Here is a 23,086-nt window from a genome sequence, read left to right as displayed (position 1 = left end):
TTCTGACAGACTGACTGACACTCTTCCTGAACCAATGGCGCCTTTAAGTCCCGCCCAACTGCGTCATAAGGAACCAATGGGCACCATCCCTTTCATTTTGCTTGGACTGCTGCGGGAGGGCGGGGCGTCGGTGGCCTTGCTGCTGCCGCCGCCCTAACAACCTTTAAGCCCTCCTCCTTTACCCCCTTCCACTTTTTGATGAGAGGCCGGCTTCCAGTAGCCAATCCTATTCGGTTAAAGGCGGAGAGTGGCAGGCGCGGGCGCCAATGGAGTGAGAAAGACGGTGGTTAAGGAGAGGGAGGGGCAGTTGGGAGCTGAACGGGGTGTGAGTGTGTGTAGCAGCGTATCTCCATGGGAGTCGCTGTCAGGGCAGGAACTGGCCGGAGTGCCCGAGCTGGGCCTACGCAGGTGAGGCGACAATTGAGGATGGGAGGGGGGCGACGCTTTTTCAGGAAATGAGTTTGTGTGAGAGGAAGCTGCGGTAATCTCCCAAATTGGGCGGTGACCAAGAGACACCCCAAAACTGGGGAGGGGTGTAGCCTTCTCTTCTCACCCACCCCATCCCAGGCGAATCTGGCAGGCCGAGTCACCTGTGGCCTTTCCAATGTGACAGAGTGGGTGAGAAGGGATCGATTCTGGAAGGACTGAGCACAGTTAGGTGGGGGGCTTCTGTTCAGGCTTGTAGCCAGCTTAAAAATTCTGGGGGGGGGTCACAAAAAGTAGGGGAGGAAAAATGTAATAAATTTAATTATTTTTGGTAAAAAAAACTAGGGAGGGAATTTTAGGGGGCGAGTCCCCCCTTGGCTACGTGTCTGCTTCTGTTATCTCCCACAAATCACCTCTCCCCCATTTTGCTGTCCCCCCCGCAATTAACTGATGACAACGTGAAGAGGTGGCTTTGTGACCCTGGTTCCTTCCTCTCTTCTCTCCCAATCATGCCCAGGCTGCCCATTCATCACCCTCTGCAGGGGAACGGTCGGAGGAAAGGGGAGGGCAAATACTGCTGTTCCTGCTGTTCATTTCTAATCCTCCCCAAAAAATTTTATTTCATTTAATTTTTAAGACATTTTCAATTAGGAGGTTTACATATGCATCTGTATAGAAAGCCATAACATCTTGTGAGGGCTATTTCATTTATTTGTTTTGGTCTGTTCCCCTCCTCAGCACCCCAATTGTTAATATCCTATCTCTTTTACTAGTTTTAAAATGAGGTATATCTGTTGAATCAAACCTCTTTTTCCTTGCCCTTTCTTGATGTTCCTCTAGATTTCCTCCTCCTGCATGTGTACACATGGTAAAATCAGCAGGTCTTTCACTCCCGGTTGGAGAAAGGGGAGAAATGTCAGTGTCTGGGGATGGAGTGGGAGTAAAAACAGCCCTCCTCGATCAGACGAAGCTCTGTTTCATAAACTCAGGAGCCAAGCGAAAGGGCAAGAACCCTCCCCTGCCCCAGCAATTGTGGTTGAGAGGTACAAATAACTCTGGTTGAGAGGTATAAACTTTCACATTAAGGTTTGGGGGAGGTTTTTGAATATATTCAAGATCAAATTGCAAAAAAGGGTGTTATATTACCAGCAGTTGATGTAATAATTATTTGTCATAATCGAGGCGCTCCTGAGAAATCATACGGTCTGCACCACAAGGGTTGTGACTTGTAACTACTTCTGCTTGGCCTCCCTAAATGGCTGAGGTTCTCTCCCCCAGCTCCCGGTTCCTCTTCCACCTCTTGCAAAGGCTTTTGTTTGTTTTCTGGGTTTGGTTTCAAGGGCTGTGCTGGTCTACAACATGACGTTTTACTGGATTTAGTTTATGCTCTTCTTGCGTTATGGATTCTGGGGGGGGGTTTCATTTACAATATAGGTGGGTTTTTCTAATCTCTCCCTCTTCTTTTCTTGCCTTACCCCAAGTTTCTTTTCGGCAAGGGTAGCAACATTCTTTGGATTCAGCATCCTTTTTCCACTGAGTAAAAATTCTTCTCCATTTCAAATATGTTCCCCTCCCAGTCTTCTTGTTTATTACTTCCCAGCAAAAGTTATCTGAATGTTATTTGCCTCTGTCTTTTATGAGCTATTTGCTGCTTAAGCTTTCTGGGGTTTAACTAGGCTGGCCCGCTGTTCCTCTTAGTAAGTCCGAATCGACTTGAAGGCAGTCCATTTCCATTTCATTATGTTTGTTGCCTTTTCCCCTGTATGTGGTGAATACGTTTTCCCTCCTCCTGCTGTTTCTTAATGCTACCCAATAAATATTACCTCTTATATCTTGACTGGTAGTTATGATCTTGTGTGCAACATATACATCTGCACCAATTTTTCTGGAAATATCATATCCACCCTACAAGATGGTGCCCCTCCAGGCTTCCTGCTTCAGAATTTCACTGACATTTGCTATTATACCTTCTTGCTTTAGAATTCTCTTGACATTTGTCATTATTCCCTCTGTACAAGTATGTTACCTGAAGGTATAATAACAAATGTCGGTGAACTATCAGTAAAGATTTGACATAAACATTTATCTTCCTATTCTTGAATCTCATCTACTCCATACTAATCATAAATCCAAGCTATACAGATAGGTTATTTAATGATACTTTTTAAAGTTAGTCATTCCAGTCATCTGGTGTCCTTTGTTATTTTGATTAATCAGTGTTGTTATAGGTCATTAGAGAAGATGAGGTTACAGAGACTTACTGTAATTCATGCACAAGAAGGGCATTTTCCCCCTGTCTTTTGCTATAAAGTTCGGTTGTGCTATACAGTTACCTTCTGATGCCCTTCAGCAATTTTTCATGCTCCAAATGGAATATTTCTGTTGAAGTGGGTGGTGGAATTACTATGGTGGCCTGTTTTGAATAGCAGTACAGCTGTATAGACTGTTATTATATCCTGCTTTAGATTCTTTTTAATTGCTATTTGTCACTGGTGCCATAACCTTGTCAGCTGTTCATGAATAAATGAAAAGTGCTCTAAATAATTTCTTGTGTCTTTTAAGAGTAATGAATAGAACTGTACATATTCTGTAACATTTAGCAGTTGGCAGTACTTGTCACCCAGTGATATACACATGCTCTGCATCGGTGATCCCCAAATTGTCTCCAAATAGTAAAGTGAGACTCGGAGATGCAGTGAAAGAGGCCAGAGGAGTACTGGCTTTGAGTACCAACAAATTTGACCAAATTGCTTGACCAAAAAGATTGAAAAGTCTTCTACTTGATAGCTCTTATCATTCTTCATAGTGTCTCATACTTATACTTCACTGTAGGTATTGTCGTCATGCTATTTGCTCAATGTATCTGTTATGTTTTTATAAATGTTGTTAGCTGCTTTGAGGATTCTAGTTGAAAAGTGGGATATAAAGCTACTAAATATTTACTTGCAGACTTTTCTGTGTTGTATCTGAGTCAGTTTAAAACTGTCAGAAATATTTATAGTTGCTTGTATTGATTATTCTGAACTCTGTTTAGTGCTGCTGCAGAATGTCCTTTGATAAATATGCTTTTGATTTTTTTTCTAAACTACCTGGGTGAGGTCAATTTAAGGCATACACAGAGTAGAACCATTGATTTTACTTTTCCATTTTAATGGGTTTACTCTGAGTATGATCAACACTGGCTCTTTGTCAAAGGACCATGCTCCATAAATTGTCAGTTAGGTTTATGCAGCTCCTGCTTTTTGGCTATCCCAATTCACAGCAGTTGCAATCAGTTGGCAATTAATAATAATAATAATTCTGTTTTCTTCTGAGTTCAGTCATAACTGCTCATATAAAATAATTGTCTTAAATACATCTCTGAAATCTTATTGGATCTTTGTCTTCGCAGTTTGTATTTTTCCCTGGATACCTTATAGAGATCCACCATGTACTGCTGATCGTAAATTGGTTTAACATTTTAATATTGTATTTTTATGTTATTGTAACCCATCCTTTTACCTTATGGTGAATGGTGGATAGGAAATTAATAAATAATTTCTTCTTCCTCCTCCTCCTCATAATATTAATATCTAATTTGCTTAAAGCAATGGTCTACCCTTTTCTTTTTAAAATGTATTGTGATATGCCACATTCTTGCATCTGTGAGAGAGTTTGGATTTCAAGTCTGCTTTTATAAAATCAGACATTTTTCAGTCTCCAGGACAGATGCCTTCATATCTTAAGGAGACTGAAAGAAACAATCAAGATAATCTAAGCATTCTTGTAATAGTGAAAGAAGCATTAAGCTGTTTTAGAAGGTAACAGTGTTTATTGTTGGATTATAGATTCATGAAGGGTTTGATTGGTACTTGGATGAAGTGATTGAAAGAGAAGGATTTCCCTTTGGGGTAAATGAACTAAATGTGAAGTTGATTATCATACTTTGAAGATGCTGGCTGTGAATTAATGTTTATCTTATTTCTAGTGAGTGAGGGCAATTTACTGTGCCGGGTTAACGTAACTGTTTCAGCATGATTTCCAGCGTTCAGTTTTTTCTTCTCATCATGAAGAGTATGCAATCTTAAACTACTGTGACATTTCACATAAGAAATAATGTAGGAGTTGAAATTTTGGGATGGGTAATACTGTTCATAGGCTTTTCGTGGTAAGAGGTATTCAGAGGTAGTTTACCATTGCCTTCCTCTGAGTTTGGATGCATCTTAGTCTGGTGTCTCAGCTTTGACCATTCCGCCTTGGGTGCCCCTGCTAGGAGTCTAGCCTCTTGGTCTAGACTCCTGACGGCATTGCTCTCAGCTTCTTCAGCACTCTCAGACCCCCTCACCACATTAGGGTGTGCATCCTAGAGGAGGCTCTTACCATATATGCAGCGAGAAATGCCAGACATCCAAGCTGGATTTAGAAAGGGAAGAGGCACCAGAGATCATATCACAAGCTTACATTGGATAATGGAACAGACCAAGGAATTTCAGAAGGAAATCACCCTGTGCTTTATAGATTACAGCAAAGCCTTTGATTGTGTAGATCATGAAAAACTATGGAATGCTTTAAAAGAAATGAGGGTGCCACAGCATCTGATTGTCATGATGCACAACCTATACTCTGGACAAGAGGTTACTGTAAGGACAGAATATGATTGGTTCCCAATCAGAAGGGGTGTGATGGGTGTATTATATCACTCTACTTGTTTAATCTACACAGAACATATCATACGGAAAGCGTGATTGGACCAAGATGAAGGAGGTGTGAAAAGTGGAGGGAGAAATATCAGTAATTTAATATATGCAGACGATACCATGCTCTTAGCTGAAACCAGTAATGATTTGAAACGAATGCTGATGAAAGTTAAAGAGGAAAGCACAAAAGCAGGACTACAGCTGAACGTCAAGAAGACTAAAGTAATGACATCAGAAGATTTATGTAACTTTAAAGTTGACAACGAGGACATTGAACTTGTGAAGGATTATCAATACCTTGGCACAGTCATTAACCAAAATGGAGACAATAGTCAAGAAATCAGAAGAAGGCTAGGACTAGGGAGGGCAGCTATGAGAGAACTAGAAAAGGTCCTCAAATGCAAAGATGTATCCAGGGCTGTGGAGTCGGAGTCGTGGAGTCGGAGTCGGAAGCAATTTTGGGTGGAGTCAGAGTTGGTAGAAATGTACCGACTCTGGCTTCAAAATAAATTTTGATTCACAATTTTTGTAATATAAATTCAAAAAGTCAAAGAAGCTTTGATGAAGTCAGCTGTATTTGAGCATTTCATCATAACTCAAGATGGAAAACATTTTGTGTGTCAGTGTATGACACAGGACCCAGATGAAGACAAATGCTGTGATGCCAAGATCAGCGCATATTCAGGCAGTGATAAAAATGCTCCTACGAGAGCTTCCAATTTAAATGACATTTACAGCGCTTTCCAGGGCTGTGGAGTCGGAAACAATTTTGGGTGGAGTCGGAGTTGGACAGTAGAAAAATAGAGGAGTCGGAGTCGAAGGTTTGGCATACCGACTCCACAGCCCTGTATGTATCACTGAACACTAAAGTCAGGATCATTCAGACCATGGTATTCCTGATCTCTATGTATGGATGTGAAAATTAGACAGTGAAAAAAGCGGATAAGAGAAAAATCAATTCATTTGAAATGTGGTGTTGTAGGAGAGCTTTGTGCATACCATGGACTGCGAAAAAGACAAATAATTGGGTGCTAGAACAAATTCAGAACTATCACTAGAAGCTAAAATGATGAAATTGAGGTTATCATACTTCGGACACATAATGAGAAGACATGATTCACTAGAAAAGACAATAATGCTGGGAAAAACAGAAGGGAGTAGAAAAAGAGGAAGGCCAAACAAGAGGTGGCTTGATTCCATAAAGGAAGCCACAGACCTGAACTTACAAGATCTGAACAGGGTGGTTCACGACAGATGCTCTTGGAGGTCGCCAATTCATAGGGTCGCCATAAGTCGTGATCGACTTGAAGGCACATAACAACAAAATAGAGATTACAAGAATTCTTTGTACTGGAAAAAAGGGTGTTGTGTCTAATATAAGAAAACAAGTTGTGTTTCTTGAAAGTAGAAATAAACTGATGATAAGAATCAGCAGGTTCAAAATAAATGAGAGCTTGAATTGTGTTTAATGTTTGGCAGTACTGTTTGTGCTTTGTGACTAATAGTCCTTGCATTTTAATTATACAGTGATGCATTTGGACTTCCTGTCATTTAGTACATCAAAAATGCAGATTGCATAATTGTCAGCATTATGTAACAACTTAGCAGTTAATGTTTATATTGCAAAGTTCAGTTTTTATGAGAATGTTACGTGGGCCTGAAAATAATGTTGTATAGAATGGAAAAGTTGCTCATAATCAAACTAGCAAAGTGCAAGTTAGACCATATAGCCAGAGCTTGGAAAAGTTACTTTTTTGAACTACAACTCCCATCAGGCCCAGCAAGCATGGCCACTGGATTGGGTTGATGGGAGTTGTAGTTCAAAAACGTAACTTTTCCAAGCTCTGCATATAGCAACTTGTTGAACTTGGCAAATGTTTGCAAAAATTGCATTTGGAAACAACCAAAAAAGAGCTTAAGCAAGAGAAGTCCATTTTACAACAAATGAATATTAAGAAATGGACCTTAGCAATCAGCAGGCCTCTTCCAATAATTGCAAGCAGTTGCACAAAATGGAGATAGATGTGCATGTCTTTGGGTTCCATGTGCAGAAGGGAGTGCTGGAGTAACTCCCCATTCACAGGAAGGTTACAAAGTTTGGGACTTTTTAGTTGAGAGAAAAGGCAAGTAAGGGAGCACCTGATAAAGGTTTATAAAATTCATGCATGATATGGGAAAAGTGGGTAGAGATACACTTTCCCCCCTCTCTTTTAATTCTAGAACCTGGGGTCATACGATAAAGCTGAATGATTCAGGGAAGACAAAAGGAAGTACTTTCTATTGTGCATAGTTAAACTATGGAATTGACTTCCACAAGATGGTTGATGGTGATGGCCATCAACTAAGGTGACTTTACAAGGAGATTAGATAAATTCATGAATGATAAGGCTATTAATAGCTGTTAGTGATGATGGCTATACACTGCATCCAGGATTAGAGATAGCATACCTCTGAATACCAGTTGCTGGGAAACAAGCAGTAAAGTGCTATTGCCCTTGTGTCCTGCTTTGTGGGCTTCTCATAGGGAGCTGCTTGGCCACTCTGGGGAACAGGATGCTGAACCATTGGTTTAATCTACCACAGTTGCTCTTAGGGCAAGCAAGCAAGCTGACAGCAGTGAAAGCTGCAAGGAGATGAGCCCACTTATGATATCTTACCTAAAAGTCTCCTAACACCCAGAGCCAGTGCTATGGAGCTGCTGATTGCTTATATGGAGTTTTTTTTAAAAAAAGGAAGTGGAAGTTCTTAATTACAGATCTCCCACAAACTACATTTAATTTGACACTCAGTATATTCTCATGTGACACCATGATTGGAATAATGTCAGCATTAGTTAAAAGTTGAACTGTATGGGAACACAAACTCAGCTTGAAGTAGGAGATTAGTCTTTGCATGTGTCTCAGTTCTTCAGTACATTCCAAAGCTGAATTTGTATCTTCTTGAAGCAGGGGTTGCAGGCTTCCAAAAACTTTGGATGGTTGTAAAATTCCTGTAGTTTGGTAGAGAAATGCTTCCCTACTCAGTAGCTAGTAATCTCTAATTTTGCTTTTGACTGTATATTAAATGTTAAATCTTGTTTCATCCACCCAGTCCCAAACAATAGCCTCCTAGCATATGTTTGTTTTGCCTTTATAGCACTATGACTACAATGTTCATGGCTCCATCCTGTCTCGGGTTAGAGGTCATGGTAATTTCCATTTATACTGATAAGAGATCTGAACTGAGATATTGGACTTCTGCAAGATTAGTGTGCAGGGAACCCTTAAAGTTTCATATGTAAAGCTTTGTCCCTCTGGATCATACTGGGTCACTTGCAAAATCCTTGGAAATACAAAGTTCATGTTTCCGTTCTGTTTACTCTTGATATTGGAAAAAATGTTGAATAAAATCCTTTCATATCCTAACTTCCTGCTGGAAGAAATTATTTACGATCCTGATAACTTATACAAATAGTCCTCTGAGCAATTGCATTTCTGAACTCTAGTGTGCTTTGCAGAGATGAGTGGTGATGGCTTCTAAGTAAGAATGTTCCACTCTGAATTGTAAGAAATAGCTGTTATACATGTCCAAAGAATAGCTGTGAGTTCAAGTTCCATTTCTTTGAGCAAGAACTTTTTTCCCATCACCCCTCATGCAAACTTTTTAAAAGGGCGATGGGCGACGAGGAGAGTTGAGCTTCATGCAAGCACTGATGCTGTCTTGGAGGAGCTGGATTAATAAACAGAAGAGAGTATTGTAGACCTTTTTGAAATTATGTGATTTCTACCACCTTTCTTTCTTTACCCTTCGTCTTCCACCTATTTCCCCAGATGAGCACAACTGTGATTTGGGTGTACTATAGAGTGGCTGTAAGATATTTCTCCCCATTCTGACACAGCTTAGGGACTGGTAACTGTTTCCTCTCTCGTCTGCTCCTAGGATGTTTAAAGGGGAGGAGTCTGGGCATAGCCATACATGATCTCACTCTGGGGGTGTGCTTTCCCCATTGTGATGCTTCTCAATTGCTGTGTCTTTCACATTGGGTAGTGAATTGGCCATAGGGAGAACAAGGGAGAAAGAGGTCTTGCGAATCCTCAAAGGAGAGAACCTTTCTTAAAGGTCTTGGGGGCTTTGTACACTTGAATAGACTTCAGGTGCCCAAAGCACCTGAGTCCTTTGAAAAAGGTTATCCCTTTGGGGATTCATTAGCCCCTTTCTTTGTTACCCTCCTAAATGTAAAATCATTGCTATTAGGAAGCATCACAATGGGGAAAGCAGAAACCCCCAGAGTGAGCTGTTGCTATGACCAGACTCCCCTGCTTTAAACATCCTGGGGGCAGACCAGAGAGGAAATGTTTAGAGGTAACTAAGCTACATTAGAGAATTAAAGCCCATGCCCACCAAGGTGTAAACCAGTTTACCCCAATCTAGTACTCTCCAGATGTTTCTCATCAGCCTCAAGCTGGAGGGCACCAGGTTGGGGAAGGCTGGTTTAACACTCATTGGTTCCTGCCTCATGACATTTGCTTCCTAGTTTATGCCCAGCAGTTAGGCTTGAAGCTACTGCTCCTGGGTTCTGGCTGGCTACCTACCAGGATGCTTTATTGTTGTTTTTTAAACAGCGGTGTTCACCCAACTCTCATACCTTGGAACCCGCTGTCATAAGAACATAAGAAGAGCCATCTAGTTCAGCATTCTGCCCCCGTAGTAGCCGACCAGATGCCTGTGGGAAACCCACGAGCAGGGCATGAGCACAACAGCACTCTCACCATTAGTGCTCACTAGGAACTGTCATTCAGATTTAATACTGTCTTTGATACTAGAGGGTTATACATAGTGGTCATGGCTGGTAGCCATTGATAGCTTGTCTTTCCCATCACTAAATGTGCACATCAGTGAATTTACCACTGTTAATTTGTCTGGGAGAGGCAGTACCTCTTCTGAACTTTATGCCTTTATTTGCACCACGCCTTCCCTGCCAGTTGTTTGGGCAGTAAACATAGGGGATTCAGGGCATGCATTTGATACTTGTGGACTTCTCTGCTGTGTCAGGGACATTGGCTCTGGTTTATTTTTAGTGCTGTTATCAGCGCCCATCGGAAATGCGCTCAGTACATTTGATAACAGGCCCTGCCATTTGTTCCTTTGAAGGAGATATCTTCCAGTTAGCTGGGTCTGGACATGTAGGAGCACTAAATCTGTTTTGAATAGAGCAGGGGTTCCCAGACTGGTCTGTGGACCACCAGTGGTCCATAAGCTTCATTCAGGTGATCCACAGAATGTTGCATTAAATATTCATATTAATTTTTCATTATACTTTCATTACTACAGTACTATTATTTCTTAATATTGCATTTTATTGCATTATGGTTTGAATGCCATTGAAATAAAAAAGAAATACAAATACAATTAAAAATCATATAGCATCTAGCACAGTGCATTACAATTGCTCAACAGGCAGAAAAAGACCTTTAGCAATTTTCAAGTGGTTCGTGGAGGAAAAGGTTTGGGAACCACTGGAATAGAGGCTTATAACAGCACAGCCATACCCCTTCCTTCTCATCCCCTATCTTCAACTCTTTGGGCCTGGCAATGGTGCATGTGCCACTCCCTCTTTTATGCAAACATACTGTTATTCTCTGAATGCCAAGAACTTGATCAGAGTTTGAGCTATCACTGACTCACGTCAGTCTAGGGCAGGCTGACTCAATTTCTACCACAGTTATTTATCTTATTCCTAACACAGGAAGTTGTTTTCAACCTTATATTTTAGAGGCCCCCTCTCACTCTTTCCTTTAGCAATAAACTGAATATCCCTATCTGTCTTGACTTTAAACCCTTTAAACAGCTTGACTCTTTTTACTATGCATAATTAATTATATGATCCCCTCCTTCCTGTGATTATGAACACCAAAGGTTTCATCCAGTGTAGCAGCCGTCATGTCAAGCATCCTAGCAGATATATTGCATAGTTGTGCATTAACATTTGCTGAGATTCAATGTGGATTATAGTTCTTTGAGTTCTCTTCAGGTAAAAAGTCACTTCAGTAAGGCATTGTCAGGAAGAGAGCTGCTACTGAACAATTTAAGTACTTCTGTTGCTAGAGGAATTCATTCTGAACAGCTTTCTGTAGTTCATAGGTGCAAAGGCTCTTGCTTTTTAATGGTCAGATTGGTTTTGACACAGGCAGATAAACAATCTTGTTCAGCTATATAGTATAAATATTATACTATACTTATACTATACCGTCTACCTTCTGGTGGCACTATTGCTGATTATGCCAGCTTTTACTAGCTTTTGGATATATGAAAATGGGAATCAGCTACCACTCCATAGATAACCTGCTGCCATGCAGATGTCTTTTCAAGATTGTTTTGTCAAAGCATAGAGACAAATCATAGTGTTTACAGATTGATGTGGTGAGTTACTGCACATGATTAGTTCTCTCCATAGAACAGTCACTGTGTGGGTGCAACTTCAGGTGGTCTCTGGGTAGCTGACTTACATGAAGCAGGCCTAAAACATCTATCCTCTTGTGTTGCAGATGGGTATTGTGCTTTGTGACATGCTTGTACTGTGACTTTTGCTCGGTTAGACTTTTTATTGCCAGTAAAGTAATAAGCAGTCTGTTTGTGTTTTATAGGCTAACTTTGACTTGGACAACATATTTGCTTAGAAGATTCCTGAGTTTCCTGTTTTTAAGAATAAATGGCACACCACACAGGTGGGTTTTATGTGCTTGAATGCATTGTTTGGGATGTGTCAAAAATTACGCTAAACATCCTGCAAATTGTTGCCAAACATTCCGCGCAGAAGAATGCTGTTACTCTTGGATGTGACCTAGCAATGTTTGTTCAGCAAAAGCAGAAGAAAAGCCAGAATTGGAACCTGTGGAGAAGAAGTCTACATACTTGTTTGTATCTACAGGCCTGTCCCTAAAATTGCTGCGGAACATTGTGTCATCACCAATAGCAATTATGTTAGCAAAATTGACCCCAAAAAAGGAAAAAAGATAATCTGTATTATTTTCTCATCTTTTTTATTGTATTGTCAGCTACCTTATACTTAACAGTTTTAAGTCCTGAGGAAGCTCTTAAAGGCTTAAACAAGGGAAGCTGCAGTAATGAATTGTGCTTTGCAATAGCTGATGATTTTCTTGTTCACTAACACTTTATTCATAATAATGATCCCAGGGTGGGTTATAACATAAAAAGCCACACAACAGAGCAGGGAAATACAGTGACATTAACCATTATCATAACATGTTATCAAATTATCAGATAAAAATCACAATGCAATTCACAATAGTCTAGCAGATCTTGAGCTGCCTGTGAGTTACTGGGCCCAATTGAAGGTACTGACATGGGCATTTAAAACCTTTGAACAGCTTAAGGCCTGGATACTTGCAGGACTCCTTTCTCCAGTACCTGCCGACTTATGCCCTAAGATCTGCAAGGTAGGCCCTGCTTGTGGTCTTGTCAGTGGCCTTGGCCTGTTTGCTGATAACATGGGATAGGACCTTTCTTTGTGGCACCACCCTGATGGCAGAACTCACTCCTAGTAGAGTTACATTAGCCCCCCACACCAACATCATTCCACGGACAGCTGCAGACTCCACTTCTTTATCCAGGCCTTTTGGGGAAGGGTGAATGGGGTTGAGGAATTCCTTATCTGCTGGACTGTGAATTCTAACATTGTTTTACTGATACTATTCAGTTTTATGTCTTTAAATTGTTGTACTGATATTCTGTATTATGATTTTAATGTTTAATTTGTATTGTCTGCATATTTGTACTCTGTGCTGGTCTCCTAAAAGAGGAAGAATGAGGTAGAAATGTAATTAATAATAATAATCCAGTTGGGAGGTTTCCAACACATAGTTTTTTGTGGCAAGGTTATCTCTGTCAAGGAATGGCTGTAGCTGGCAAACGGTCTAGTGCTGGCTGCAGATATTCTTTGCCAAAGACTGTTGCACAGTCATCTCCTGTCCCTTGCCATTATCTGTTTATACACAGAAATACATCAGCCTCTGCTCCTCCATAATTCAGCATCTTCTCGCAACCTAACTTGGTGTTCTTGCATCTTGTTGCAGTTCATTGATTTCTTTATAGAAAAGGCACCAGAATTGTTCCTTGTTATCCTTTACACAATTAGGTGTTTATCAGTAATGCTAGAGCCACCAAACATCATTCAAATAGGAAAATGTTGTCTTGGAATCAATATACCTACTCTCTTTAGCACAGTGTGAAGTATACTATCAAAGCAGCTAACTGACAGTTCTGTCTTTGGAGTGTTGAATCTTTGGGGTAAAAATCAAGACAAGGGTTGTTTATTAAGGACTGTTTCTTTAGAAATCTCTTTTGCTTTGTTTAAATGTTCTGGTGTAGATTCCAGAGATTTCTTGAGTACATAGACACAGTTCTTAAGCAAAACTGGACAGTCTGCTCTGTATGAGCCTGCCCAGGGCTGGCCTCTTTATGAATGCTTTTTATACATGAAAGCATTTCTCACAACACTGCATTTAACAAAAGACGATTGCATTGCTTTGTAAGGGTATCTTGGTTGCTGAAAATAGATTTCTGAGCTGTCTTTTTCTTTCTTAGATTTCAAGGTGAATTCCTTAATGGAAACCCCTGAGCTGCCGGCAGTGTTTGATGGGGTGAAGTTGGCTGCTGTTGCTGCTGTTCTCTACATTATTGTCCGCTGCTTGAATCTGAAGAGCCCAACTGCCTCTCCTGAGCTCATATACCAAGACACTCCTTTGTCCCGCTTCCTGCTCAAGTCATGCCCTCTTCTGACCAAAGAGTGAGTATTCAGTGAATATATTAAAACTAAGTTCATGTGTCCAGATGCAAAAAAACTGACAAGTAGGACAAGACACTGTCTCTAGAAATTGTTGAACAGCAAGAGGTCTTTTGTTAGGAGTAGCATGACACTTGTGTTTGAATTTTAGAACATAAAAGTTTATTATATGAATAAAACATGTAAAGTTCTGTGTTGTATAGAGATGTTGATTAAGAGAGCCAGGCTGATTGCATTTCACTGTTGAGTTTACCCTCTGTGGCATGGTAGGAATGTAAAATGTGTCTTACCATGTAAAATGTGGAAAGGCCCTAGTAACTGCTTTGATTGATCTTGTAATACAGTGTTCCATTTTTACTTATGACCCCCCCCAATTGCCTGTGATGCTCAGAAGCAGGGTAGGTAGAATGACTTTATTCAGTCTTCATTGTGTGGTATGGAGAACGATATTGCCTCTGTACATCTTGGAGCCATCAGTCTAGGCAGCATCAGGAGTGTTATTTGCTGAAATTGACAGCACAGTGCTGTGCCTGAATATGAAGTTGCTATTCCTGCAGGAAACGTAAAAGATAACTAATTTTGTTTACTTTTGGTATAATCCAAGGAGTAATATCCATTTTCAGTGAACAGTTTTGGGAAATACTGTAAAAACACATTGCTAATTGTGTGACTTCAAACTACCCATGTGATTATTCAAATCTATTTTAGTTATTGGGGGCAGGATGTGGGGTAGAAGGTTCTGAGGCATTAATATATTAAACATCCTATCAACACCTGCAGATACTGCATAATGATGAATGAACAATTCACATTTGACTGTTTTGAATCCTGCATAGAGAAAGCAAGAATCTTGCTAACAAATCTCTTTTTCTACCTCAGAACTGCAAAAAGTTTTGTTGACCCTGGGCATTTTCCATGTAAAATAGCTCTTTGAAATGATGAAGGAGGTTGTTGCAGGATAGTACTACTCAATAGCTCATCCTAAATTTCTTGCCTTAAACATAGGAGGTGTCTCTAGTCTATTACTGGTGGTAGACAGGCAGTATTTGAGAAGATTCATGTATCTGTAGTAGTTTTATAGAAGCAGGAATTTCAGTAGTTGCTGCTGCATCTGTAACTGCCACACTCCTTGCTTTGACACAAAGACACAACAACCCCTTCTTATATTATGGAGAACTGTCCTCTGTTACATCTCCTAACGCTACTTCAGTTTCCTATATAGAAAGAAGGCAGCATAGAAGTTATTGTGTACTAGAAGAGCAAATACAGAAGAAGAGCCCCTCAGAGGAACTTATTGTTGTATTCAGCAGTGTAATATTTCATAGTACGTGGCTTCTTGTGGATTACCAGAGCCTTTATGTAGCTAAATACTGAAAAATGGAAATGGACTGCCCTCCAGTTGATTCCGACTTATGGCGACCCTATGAATACGGTTTTCATGGCAAGCGGTACTCATTGCCTTCCTCTGAGGCTGTGAGGCAGTGACTGACCCAAGGTCACCCAGTGAGCTTCATGGCTGTGGGAATTCGAACCCTGGCCTCCCAGGTCATAGTCCAACACCTTAACCACTACACCACACTGGCTCTCAAGATAAATATAGTGCTTGTTAGATCATTAATGTAAAATTATGTTTTACTTGAGTGGGAAGCAATATCTGTGTAGAAAATCACTTGCCTGTAGGTCACCAAAAACCAAAAGGGTAAGATTTTTATATGGGTTAACTATCCCAAGTCTGTCTTGTTTAAATGTGGATATAAAATAACCGTTAGTTTGGAAAAGTTCATATCCCATTTGTCAGACAAGTGGCTCCTAGAGTGGATAGCAATAGTTTAAAATGAAAATGTATTAAAACAGCGGAACAGTAAAAAAACAGATTTAAGAAAAAAGTATCGGGTAACTCTCCCTAGGGAAGGAGAGCATTCCCGAGACAGGGGCTTTTCAGATGCTTTATTTCAGATTGCCACCTGCCTTGCCTCTGAAGGCAAAGGGACTCAGGAGAATCTAGTCCCATTTTTTGAAGCAACTGCAATTTCTGAACAGTTCTCAAAAGGCATCCCTGCATATGGTGTATTGCAGTAATATAAACAGAATGTTTCCAGGACATAGATAACAAATGCTAAGCTCTCCCTGTCCAGAAGAGGCCATAGGTGATATACCAGTATATTGGCTGATAAAAGATGCTTTGTGTCATGGAAATGGCTTGGGCATCCAAGCACAAGACTATATCTTAGAACCCCAGGGCTGCCAATCTGACCCTGTAGAGGGAGTGCAACCGCATCCAGGACAGATTGAACACTATGTCCAGTTCAAAATAACTATTCACTAACAGGATTTGTGCGTTCTCTGGATTTAGTTTTTGTTTATTGGCTTCGTCTTGTCCATTACTGACCTCAGACACTGGTTCAACAATTCCACCGTTTCACTGGAATTGGATGAAAAGAAATAATCATGTGTCCTCAGCATGCTAGATGACATCTCGCCTCAAATTCCCAGAACCACCCTGCAGTTTCCTGTAGATATTGAATAACATAGTTAACAAAGTGGCACCTTAAGACACACCATAGCATAACTGCCATAGGGTGGAACAGTTGTCCTCTACCTTTTTGAATGATCCATCAGGGAAGGAAGACTATGCCTCCATTTTCTACCTTGGATAAGTAATCTACAAGAATATAATGGGTAATAATACTGAAAGCTGCTGCTGTGGAGGCTGGGAGAATTAACAAGGGACACGCCTGTTGTCTTCCTCCTGACATAGATCATTCTTTGGGTCAATGAAAGCTATTTCAGTGCCAGGCCAGAAACTGCACTGAAATTGATCCAGTTAACCGGCATCATCCGGGAGTGTCTGGAGTTGCATGTCAACCACCTACCTGAGCATCTTACCACAAAAGGGCATATTTTCAACCAGCCAATAGTTTAGGGGGGATCATTAGGGTCCAGAGAGGCTGTCTCATTTTATAAAAAGTCATTTATAGCTTCCTGGACGCAGCTAGCCAACCTACTTCTGCTTGATGTTATGATCCAGGAGAGGTGAGGAGATGGTCAAGTGCATCTCTCCTAGCATTCTGTTCACATTCAGGTCTTGGTAACCAACCAAGCAACACCTGACGATTGTGTTCTGTGGAGCTGTTTCTGGAAAGGTGGTAAATGAGATGTCGGCAATGGTCACCTCTTTATGTGAAGAGGTGGTGTCTATGGATAGAATCTTTAGCATAGGCAGCTTGAAGAAGAGAATACACATGGGAATGGACAAGGCTATCCCCTTTCATTACCCTCTTGTAATGCTTCCCAAGGGCTTGTTTAGTCGTTTCAGGAATGTAATGTGCACTTAAGAGTACATATCTGTGGTGTCATGGCGCTTTATTTAAGAAGCTATGAGTGCAGCTGCGGCAATTCAGGTTAGATTCTGTAATAAAGTTGGTTCTTTTTAGCATTCCTTATGTAACTGAAATCACTTCTTTTTGATTATATGAACTTCAGGAGCTAACCTGTCAAAATGTCATCTTGGAAATCATTTTAGTAGATACTGTAACCATTAAGTTTAAGAATCTCCAAAATCTATATGAAAACCTTCATATTGACCCTTCCAGGCACCATTGTAAGAATAATTTCAGTTGGTGAAAACTAAACATGTTTTGCTAAAACGCTGTTCAGAAAATCTGGGTCTTTTCAGATGAATACTAAAAATGTTCTGGGAGTTGTGTTAATGCTAAAAATTGTGTGTTTTGACTGTCAGGAGTAGCAATTTGTAAGTGTCACTTCAGAGAATTGTTTCTATAGTGTTTCCTGAACACTTCTCACTTTCTGGATTCGGTGTTCAAGTGGATAAGTTTTGTCTAACTGAAATTAGTTGCTACTTAATAATTGAACTATCAAGTTTTACTAACATCTAGAGGGTTTTAATTTCACTGTGTCATCTCTCCTTCCTCAGAACCTGGAATACAATCTGATTACAGCGGTTTGCCACTGTAACCTGAGTGGGTTCTTGAATGAAAGGCACCTCAAACATCTGAATTTGCTATATAGCAAATACTTGTCTAGAAAAGTCCCCCCTTCCTCCATCATTCTGGCTAGATTCGGATGTAAAGCAGAAGTATGATTTGTTTTCATGTCTAGACCAGAGCATGTGTGCATACTCTGGTTATTTGGGGCTGACCAGTTCAAAACCCAGAGCTTGGAAACGTTACTTTTTTGAACTACAACTCCCGTCAGCCCAATCCAGTGGCCATGCTGGCTGGAGCTGATGGGAGTTGTAGTTCAAAAAAGTAACGTTTCCAAGCTCTGTCAAAACCATGATTTGTCTGCTGTCCATCAGGAAGATCAAACAATGGTGTGGGTTCTTTTAGCAATTGTTGTTACAAAGCTATCTGTCTTATCCTTCTCCTGTCCTATTTGCATTAGTCTCTTATTCATTGTAACATTTCATTATGGTTTAATGAATGACTCCTATTTTTCTAGTTTCTTTGTTGGCTCTCTATAAGCAACCCACATCCCCTTGAGCAGTTACCTTTCTGAGACACTAAAACCTGAGATTGTTAACATTTTCCAAGTTGATATCTACAGCTGCCATTACTACTAGCGTGCATGCTTCATTGCTTTATGTTCTCATTTCTTTGCACACAAAATTGGTGACTTTTTTGGTCTTTAGAGTACTAGCCCAGCCTTTCTCAGGATAGAAGAAAAATTCCATTCTGCCTACTTCTCTCCTGAAAATGAGCAAGTAATAAATTGTCAAGGTTCCCTTCTATTGTATCCTACAATGACAGCCAATTTGGACAGCAAGTATTTATTATGATATCACAGGTGAAATGAACATTAGCGACTAAGCTTATGTTAGAAGAATGTGCAGTGTAACCATGGTTACATAACAGTTTGTGAGGTTACGTGTAGGAATATAGGAACCTACCTCCTAGACAATTTTGTCTTCTCTTCTTTCCAATACAGTAATACCTCAGTTAACGTCTCCAGGAAAGAAGCTCCTTTTAACAAAATCTTTTTTGGGTGTGTGGGGGTTGCACACTCTGACATAGTCAGAATGTGGCTCCTTGTCTACTGGATTGTGGCTGCTGCAGGCAGCTTCCTCGTGTATGACTGGAATGGTGCTCCTTGGCAGATGGTGCAGGCACCTCCGCAGTAAATAGTGTTTCAGGTGCCCTGGAAGCACTGTTTACTGCAGACGCATCTGTTCGAATGTAGGGAAGGATGGCGCAGAGAGAGAGAGAATAATCATGGAGTGCAGGGTGGTGGTGGATGCCCCTTGCCTGCCTGCTCTAGTGTACAGAACCTTCAAATGGTCTGTATGCAAGGCTTACCTGACCTGGTTATTTTATTTCAGACATGCATATAGTTAGTTTGTTGAAATATGTTGAACTTCTTTTCTTTTGGTAGTGTAGGAATCTATCCTTTCCATGTTATTCCTACCTCTGGTACCAAAGTTTCTGTTAAAGAAGTCATGTCCAAGAACTCATCTACTTCGTTAACTGAGGTGTTACTGTACTGTTACTTTCTGCTTCATTGTACCTTGGCCCATCCCCACCCTCACAAAAATAAGGTAGAAGACAAAATTAAATGCCCATGATTAATATATCTACATAAGGTCGGCTAGTCTGGCAAACTTGAACAGTTTATTTTATTTTCACTGGGTAGAATAGAAATATTCGTATTTGAGGAGTGATCAAATTTACACCAAAGGAGGCTTTTTATGTATCTGGTATCAGCATTGATTCCAGTCAGATTAATAACTGTAGGACTAACGTACTTGGATTCAGATTGTTTGTTTAATATTAGCCTAGTTATTCATTAAGAGAAATGTAGTGTTTACAATCAAAAATGTGAATTGATTAAAAAAATCCAATTCAGTTTTTTAAAATATAACTTTTTAAAAAAACAAACAAACATTGATTGTTAAACCATTCAGTCTTGATGATTTCTGAACACGAGGGCTCTTTAGAATATAATTTTAATGTGCATCATAACTTTTTAAAAAATATATACATGGTGTCATGGCCCTGTCAGAGGACTCCTCAGATGAGGACGACTCGGGAGTAACAGCAGCAGACCCAGGAGCAGCAGGAGACACGGAGGAGCCTCCTGAGAATCCAGCTCCTTCTGCCCCTCAGCTGCAGAGCACCCCAGGGACAGCAGAGGCCCTGCAGCCAGACACAGACAGTGAACAGGATACTCCCCCCTCACCTGCAGAACGTAGACAGCAGAAGGTCAGGCAGAAGAGAGGCAGGCCTGTCTCCTTAAGGCCCAAACGCTGAGGGCTCACACCTGCTGTCCATCCTGCTCTTCATAAGGCACACCTTGGCTGCAGCCTGTTGCTGACTGCAATGTCAGGCATGGCTTTGTGTAGACCTAGTTTCCCTGCAGCATCTCTTTGACTGACCTCCTTGGCAATTGATCCCGGACCTCCACTGACCTCGCTTCTGGACTTCTGACTCGGCAAGTACGCTTCGGATAGGCCTGGCAGATTTACAACCCGACTGCTGGCTAAGGACTTTCCTTCCCTGCCAAAGACCCAGGAATTTCCAGCCCCCCCTGACACTGCTGATGCAGTGTAGAGCTGACACATGGGAGCAAGCACTGAACACAGAGAACCTTTTCTGCTAAGGAAATGTGTATAGAATCCGGTTGTAAAGTAGCTATCTGCTGTTAAACTCTGTACAAAATGTATGGAATTTTAATTACTGTGTTTCATGTGGAATTCCAAGGACCTTGCTGAGACTTAAGGGATTTTGCATGCCTCTTCTAGCTTGATCTCTAATTTTAAAGGACTACTGGAACAAGTGGGTAAAAAACACATGTCAGACTGTACTTTATTAAACCACAAAGTCAACTTCTGTTGCAACAGGGCTCCTGAAAAGGAGCATAAAATAATGGCACAAACACAGCACAATTGATGAGGCTTAACTTCATTTCCCGCATGACCGGCACTTGCATTAATTTTAAGTATTTGTTATCATTGTTCCAAATCATTCAGCAATAATGGAGATGGGGAATTTACAAACTACTCTTGATAAAAATGTTTTAATCCTCTTGGTATAGTACACAGCACAATACTTCTGTATTGAGCTCTGATAAAATATTTTAATGGATAATGGTCCAAGCTGAACTTTTTACATTCTCCATTAAGGTAAAGTGTGCAATTTGCTAGAAAGGCACGATACAACTTTAGAAAATAAAAATGGGGCTTGCTTGCTTTTGGAATAGCTTTCAGGGTAATATGAAAAGAAATACATGTTAGACAGCTGGTTTCCTATATTGAGATGATGTGTTGCTGAAAAGCAGGGTTTTTTAATATTTGTATTGTTTCCATGTACATGATCTTGAGAGGCTCCCCTGTAGTTGATTGCCAGAGGAATGCAGTTGAGAAAGCATAATGCTAACACTAAAACAAGACAAATTTTCCATACTTATGCATCAGTAAATGCCTTGGTTATGTGTGAGACAATGGAAGGCACATGAGGATGAGGTGCTGTGCGTTTCCCACGAGAAGTGTTGTACAAACTCCTTGTTATTTCCAAAGTGCTTCGGTCACTTGACATGGGCCATTTCCTGTGTGACTCTTTGTAACTGGATATGAATTAAATTGAGGGGGCGGCTTTTGAAAGGCTCTTAAGATATTATTATCATGGAGTGGAGGCAAGTGACCTTTGGTGCGGGCAAAGGTTATTGCTTGTCTAAAACCAAAAGAGGATTAATATTAAGTCCATCAGCTGTATAGCAAAAGCTGCTCACTGGCCACTCCCCAATGACACTTGTGTGAATGAAAATACCATTAATTATCTGTTACCAAATGTCACTGTGTGCAGCTGCAGTACAGCTTTGCACTGTTTGTGTTGTGTCACCAGCAAAATGCAAGTTTGGAGAGTGGAAAACTGTAGTACAAATCTTTATTATGAGAACAGGCATGAAGCAGAGAGGAGCTGTGTTTTAGGATGCTGTATGGTTTGCTTCATAAGGGAAGTGTAGATATTGCTGAAACTCTTGAGGTCGCATCAATGTTTTGCCACTGTGGTTGGTGAGGTAAACAGGAAAAGTTGTTTCTGCCTTTAAATTGTGCAGGAAGGACTTTTTGAGGAAGAACTGTTGGTGTAGAGCAAATCATGGCGTGTTACTGTAAACCGCCCAAAGAGCTTCGGCTATGGGGCGGTATATAAGTACAATAAATAAATAAATAAGACACTTAATTCTGTCCTCCTCAAACTGGGGTACTGTAGGGCGCAGTCCTAGGCCCAGTGTTCTTGAACATTTTTATTAATGACTTGGATGAGGAGGTGCAGGGAATGCTTATCAAATCTGCAGATAATACAAAATTGGAAGGGAAGACAGAATCAAAATTCAAAGTGATCTATATAGGCTGGAGCATTGGACTGAAAACAATGAAAGTTAGCAGGGATAAGTGCAAAGTTCTATACCTAGGAAAAAGACACCAGATGCACAGTTATAAGATGGGGGATACTTGGCTCAGCAGTACTACAGGCAAGAAGGATCTTGGAATTGTTGATCACAAACTGAATGTGAGCCAATAGTGCAGTGTGACTGTAAAAAAGTCAAATGCTATTTTAAGCTGCATTAACAGAAGTATAGTTTCCAAATCGCGTGAAGTACTAGTTCCCCTCTATTCAGTACTGGTTAGGCCTCATCTTGAGTACTGTGTCCAGTTCTGGACACCACACTTTAAGAAGGATGCGGATAAACTGAAACAGGTTCAGAGGGCAACGAGGATCATTAGGGGATTGCAAGCAAAGCCCTATGAGGAGACACTGAAAGAACTAGGCATGGTTAGCCTTGTGAAGAGAAGACTAAGGGGAGATATGATAGTACTTGAAAGATTGTCACACAGAAGAGGGCCAGTATCTCTTCTTGATCATCCCAGAGTACAGGACAAAGAATGATGGGATACAGGAGTTTTTTATTTCAAAAAATGGTCATTATTCTTTGATGTCTATCCTTGTGTTACCTATTTTTCTGTGGTGTGCAGCATACTTAATATTCGTTTATCTGTTTTTCTTTTTGGCCCTTGAGCTGTTTTGGCTTGGCATGATTTTTCAATCACGAGTGCTGTATGCAGAAGTTTAGCTTTAATGTAACAGCTGTAGCACCCAAAATGCAAGGCAAATGCCCAATATTGGTCATCAGCATTATTTATTTATTTCCTTTTTCTATATCCTGCCTTTCTTCCATCCTGGAACCT

The 23,086-nt window shown here is 40.6% G+C and overlaps 1 protein-coding gene across 2 annotated transcripts in view; it reads left to right on the top strand.

Annotated features, from left to right (window-relative positions):
* Window positions 1-275: 275 nt before the first annotated feature.
* ABHD2 (abhydrolase domain containing 2, acylglycerol lipase) overlaps window positions 276-23,086 on the top strand; it is a 45,125-nt gene continuing 22,314 nt past the window's right edge. The window contains exons 1-3 of one of the 2 annotated variants that reach the window (XR_009759062.1): window positions 276-408; window positions 11,726-11,806; window positions 13,686-13,887. Coding sequence is in view for 1 of the 2 variants with exons in the window: in XM_061596010.1 (XP_061451994.1) it covers window positions 11,791-11,806; window positions 13,686-13,887 (218 nt within the window). In the remaining variant the exon portion in view is untranslated. The remainder of the gene's footprint in view (window positions 409-11,725; window positions 11,807-13,685; window positions 13,888-23,086) is intronic. The other variant, XM_061596010.1, reaches the window with a different exon arrangement.

Source organism: Rhineura floridana, chromosome 14 (genome assembly GCF_030035675.1).
Source record: "Rhineura floridana isolate rRhiFlo1 chromosome 14, rRhiFlo1.hap2, whole genome shotgun sequence".
In the NCBI taxonomy this organism is placed as follows: domain Eukaryota; kingdom Metazoa; phylum Chordata; class Lepidosauria; order Squamata; family Rhineuridae; genus Rhineura; species Rhineura floridana.
Note: the sequence above shows the minus strand (reverse complement) of the source record. Positions and strands in the feature narration are given on the sequence as shown.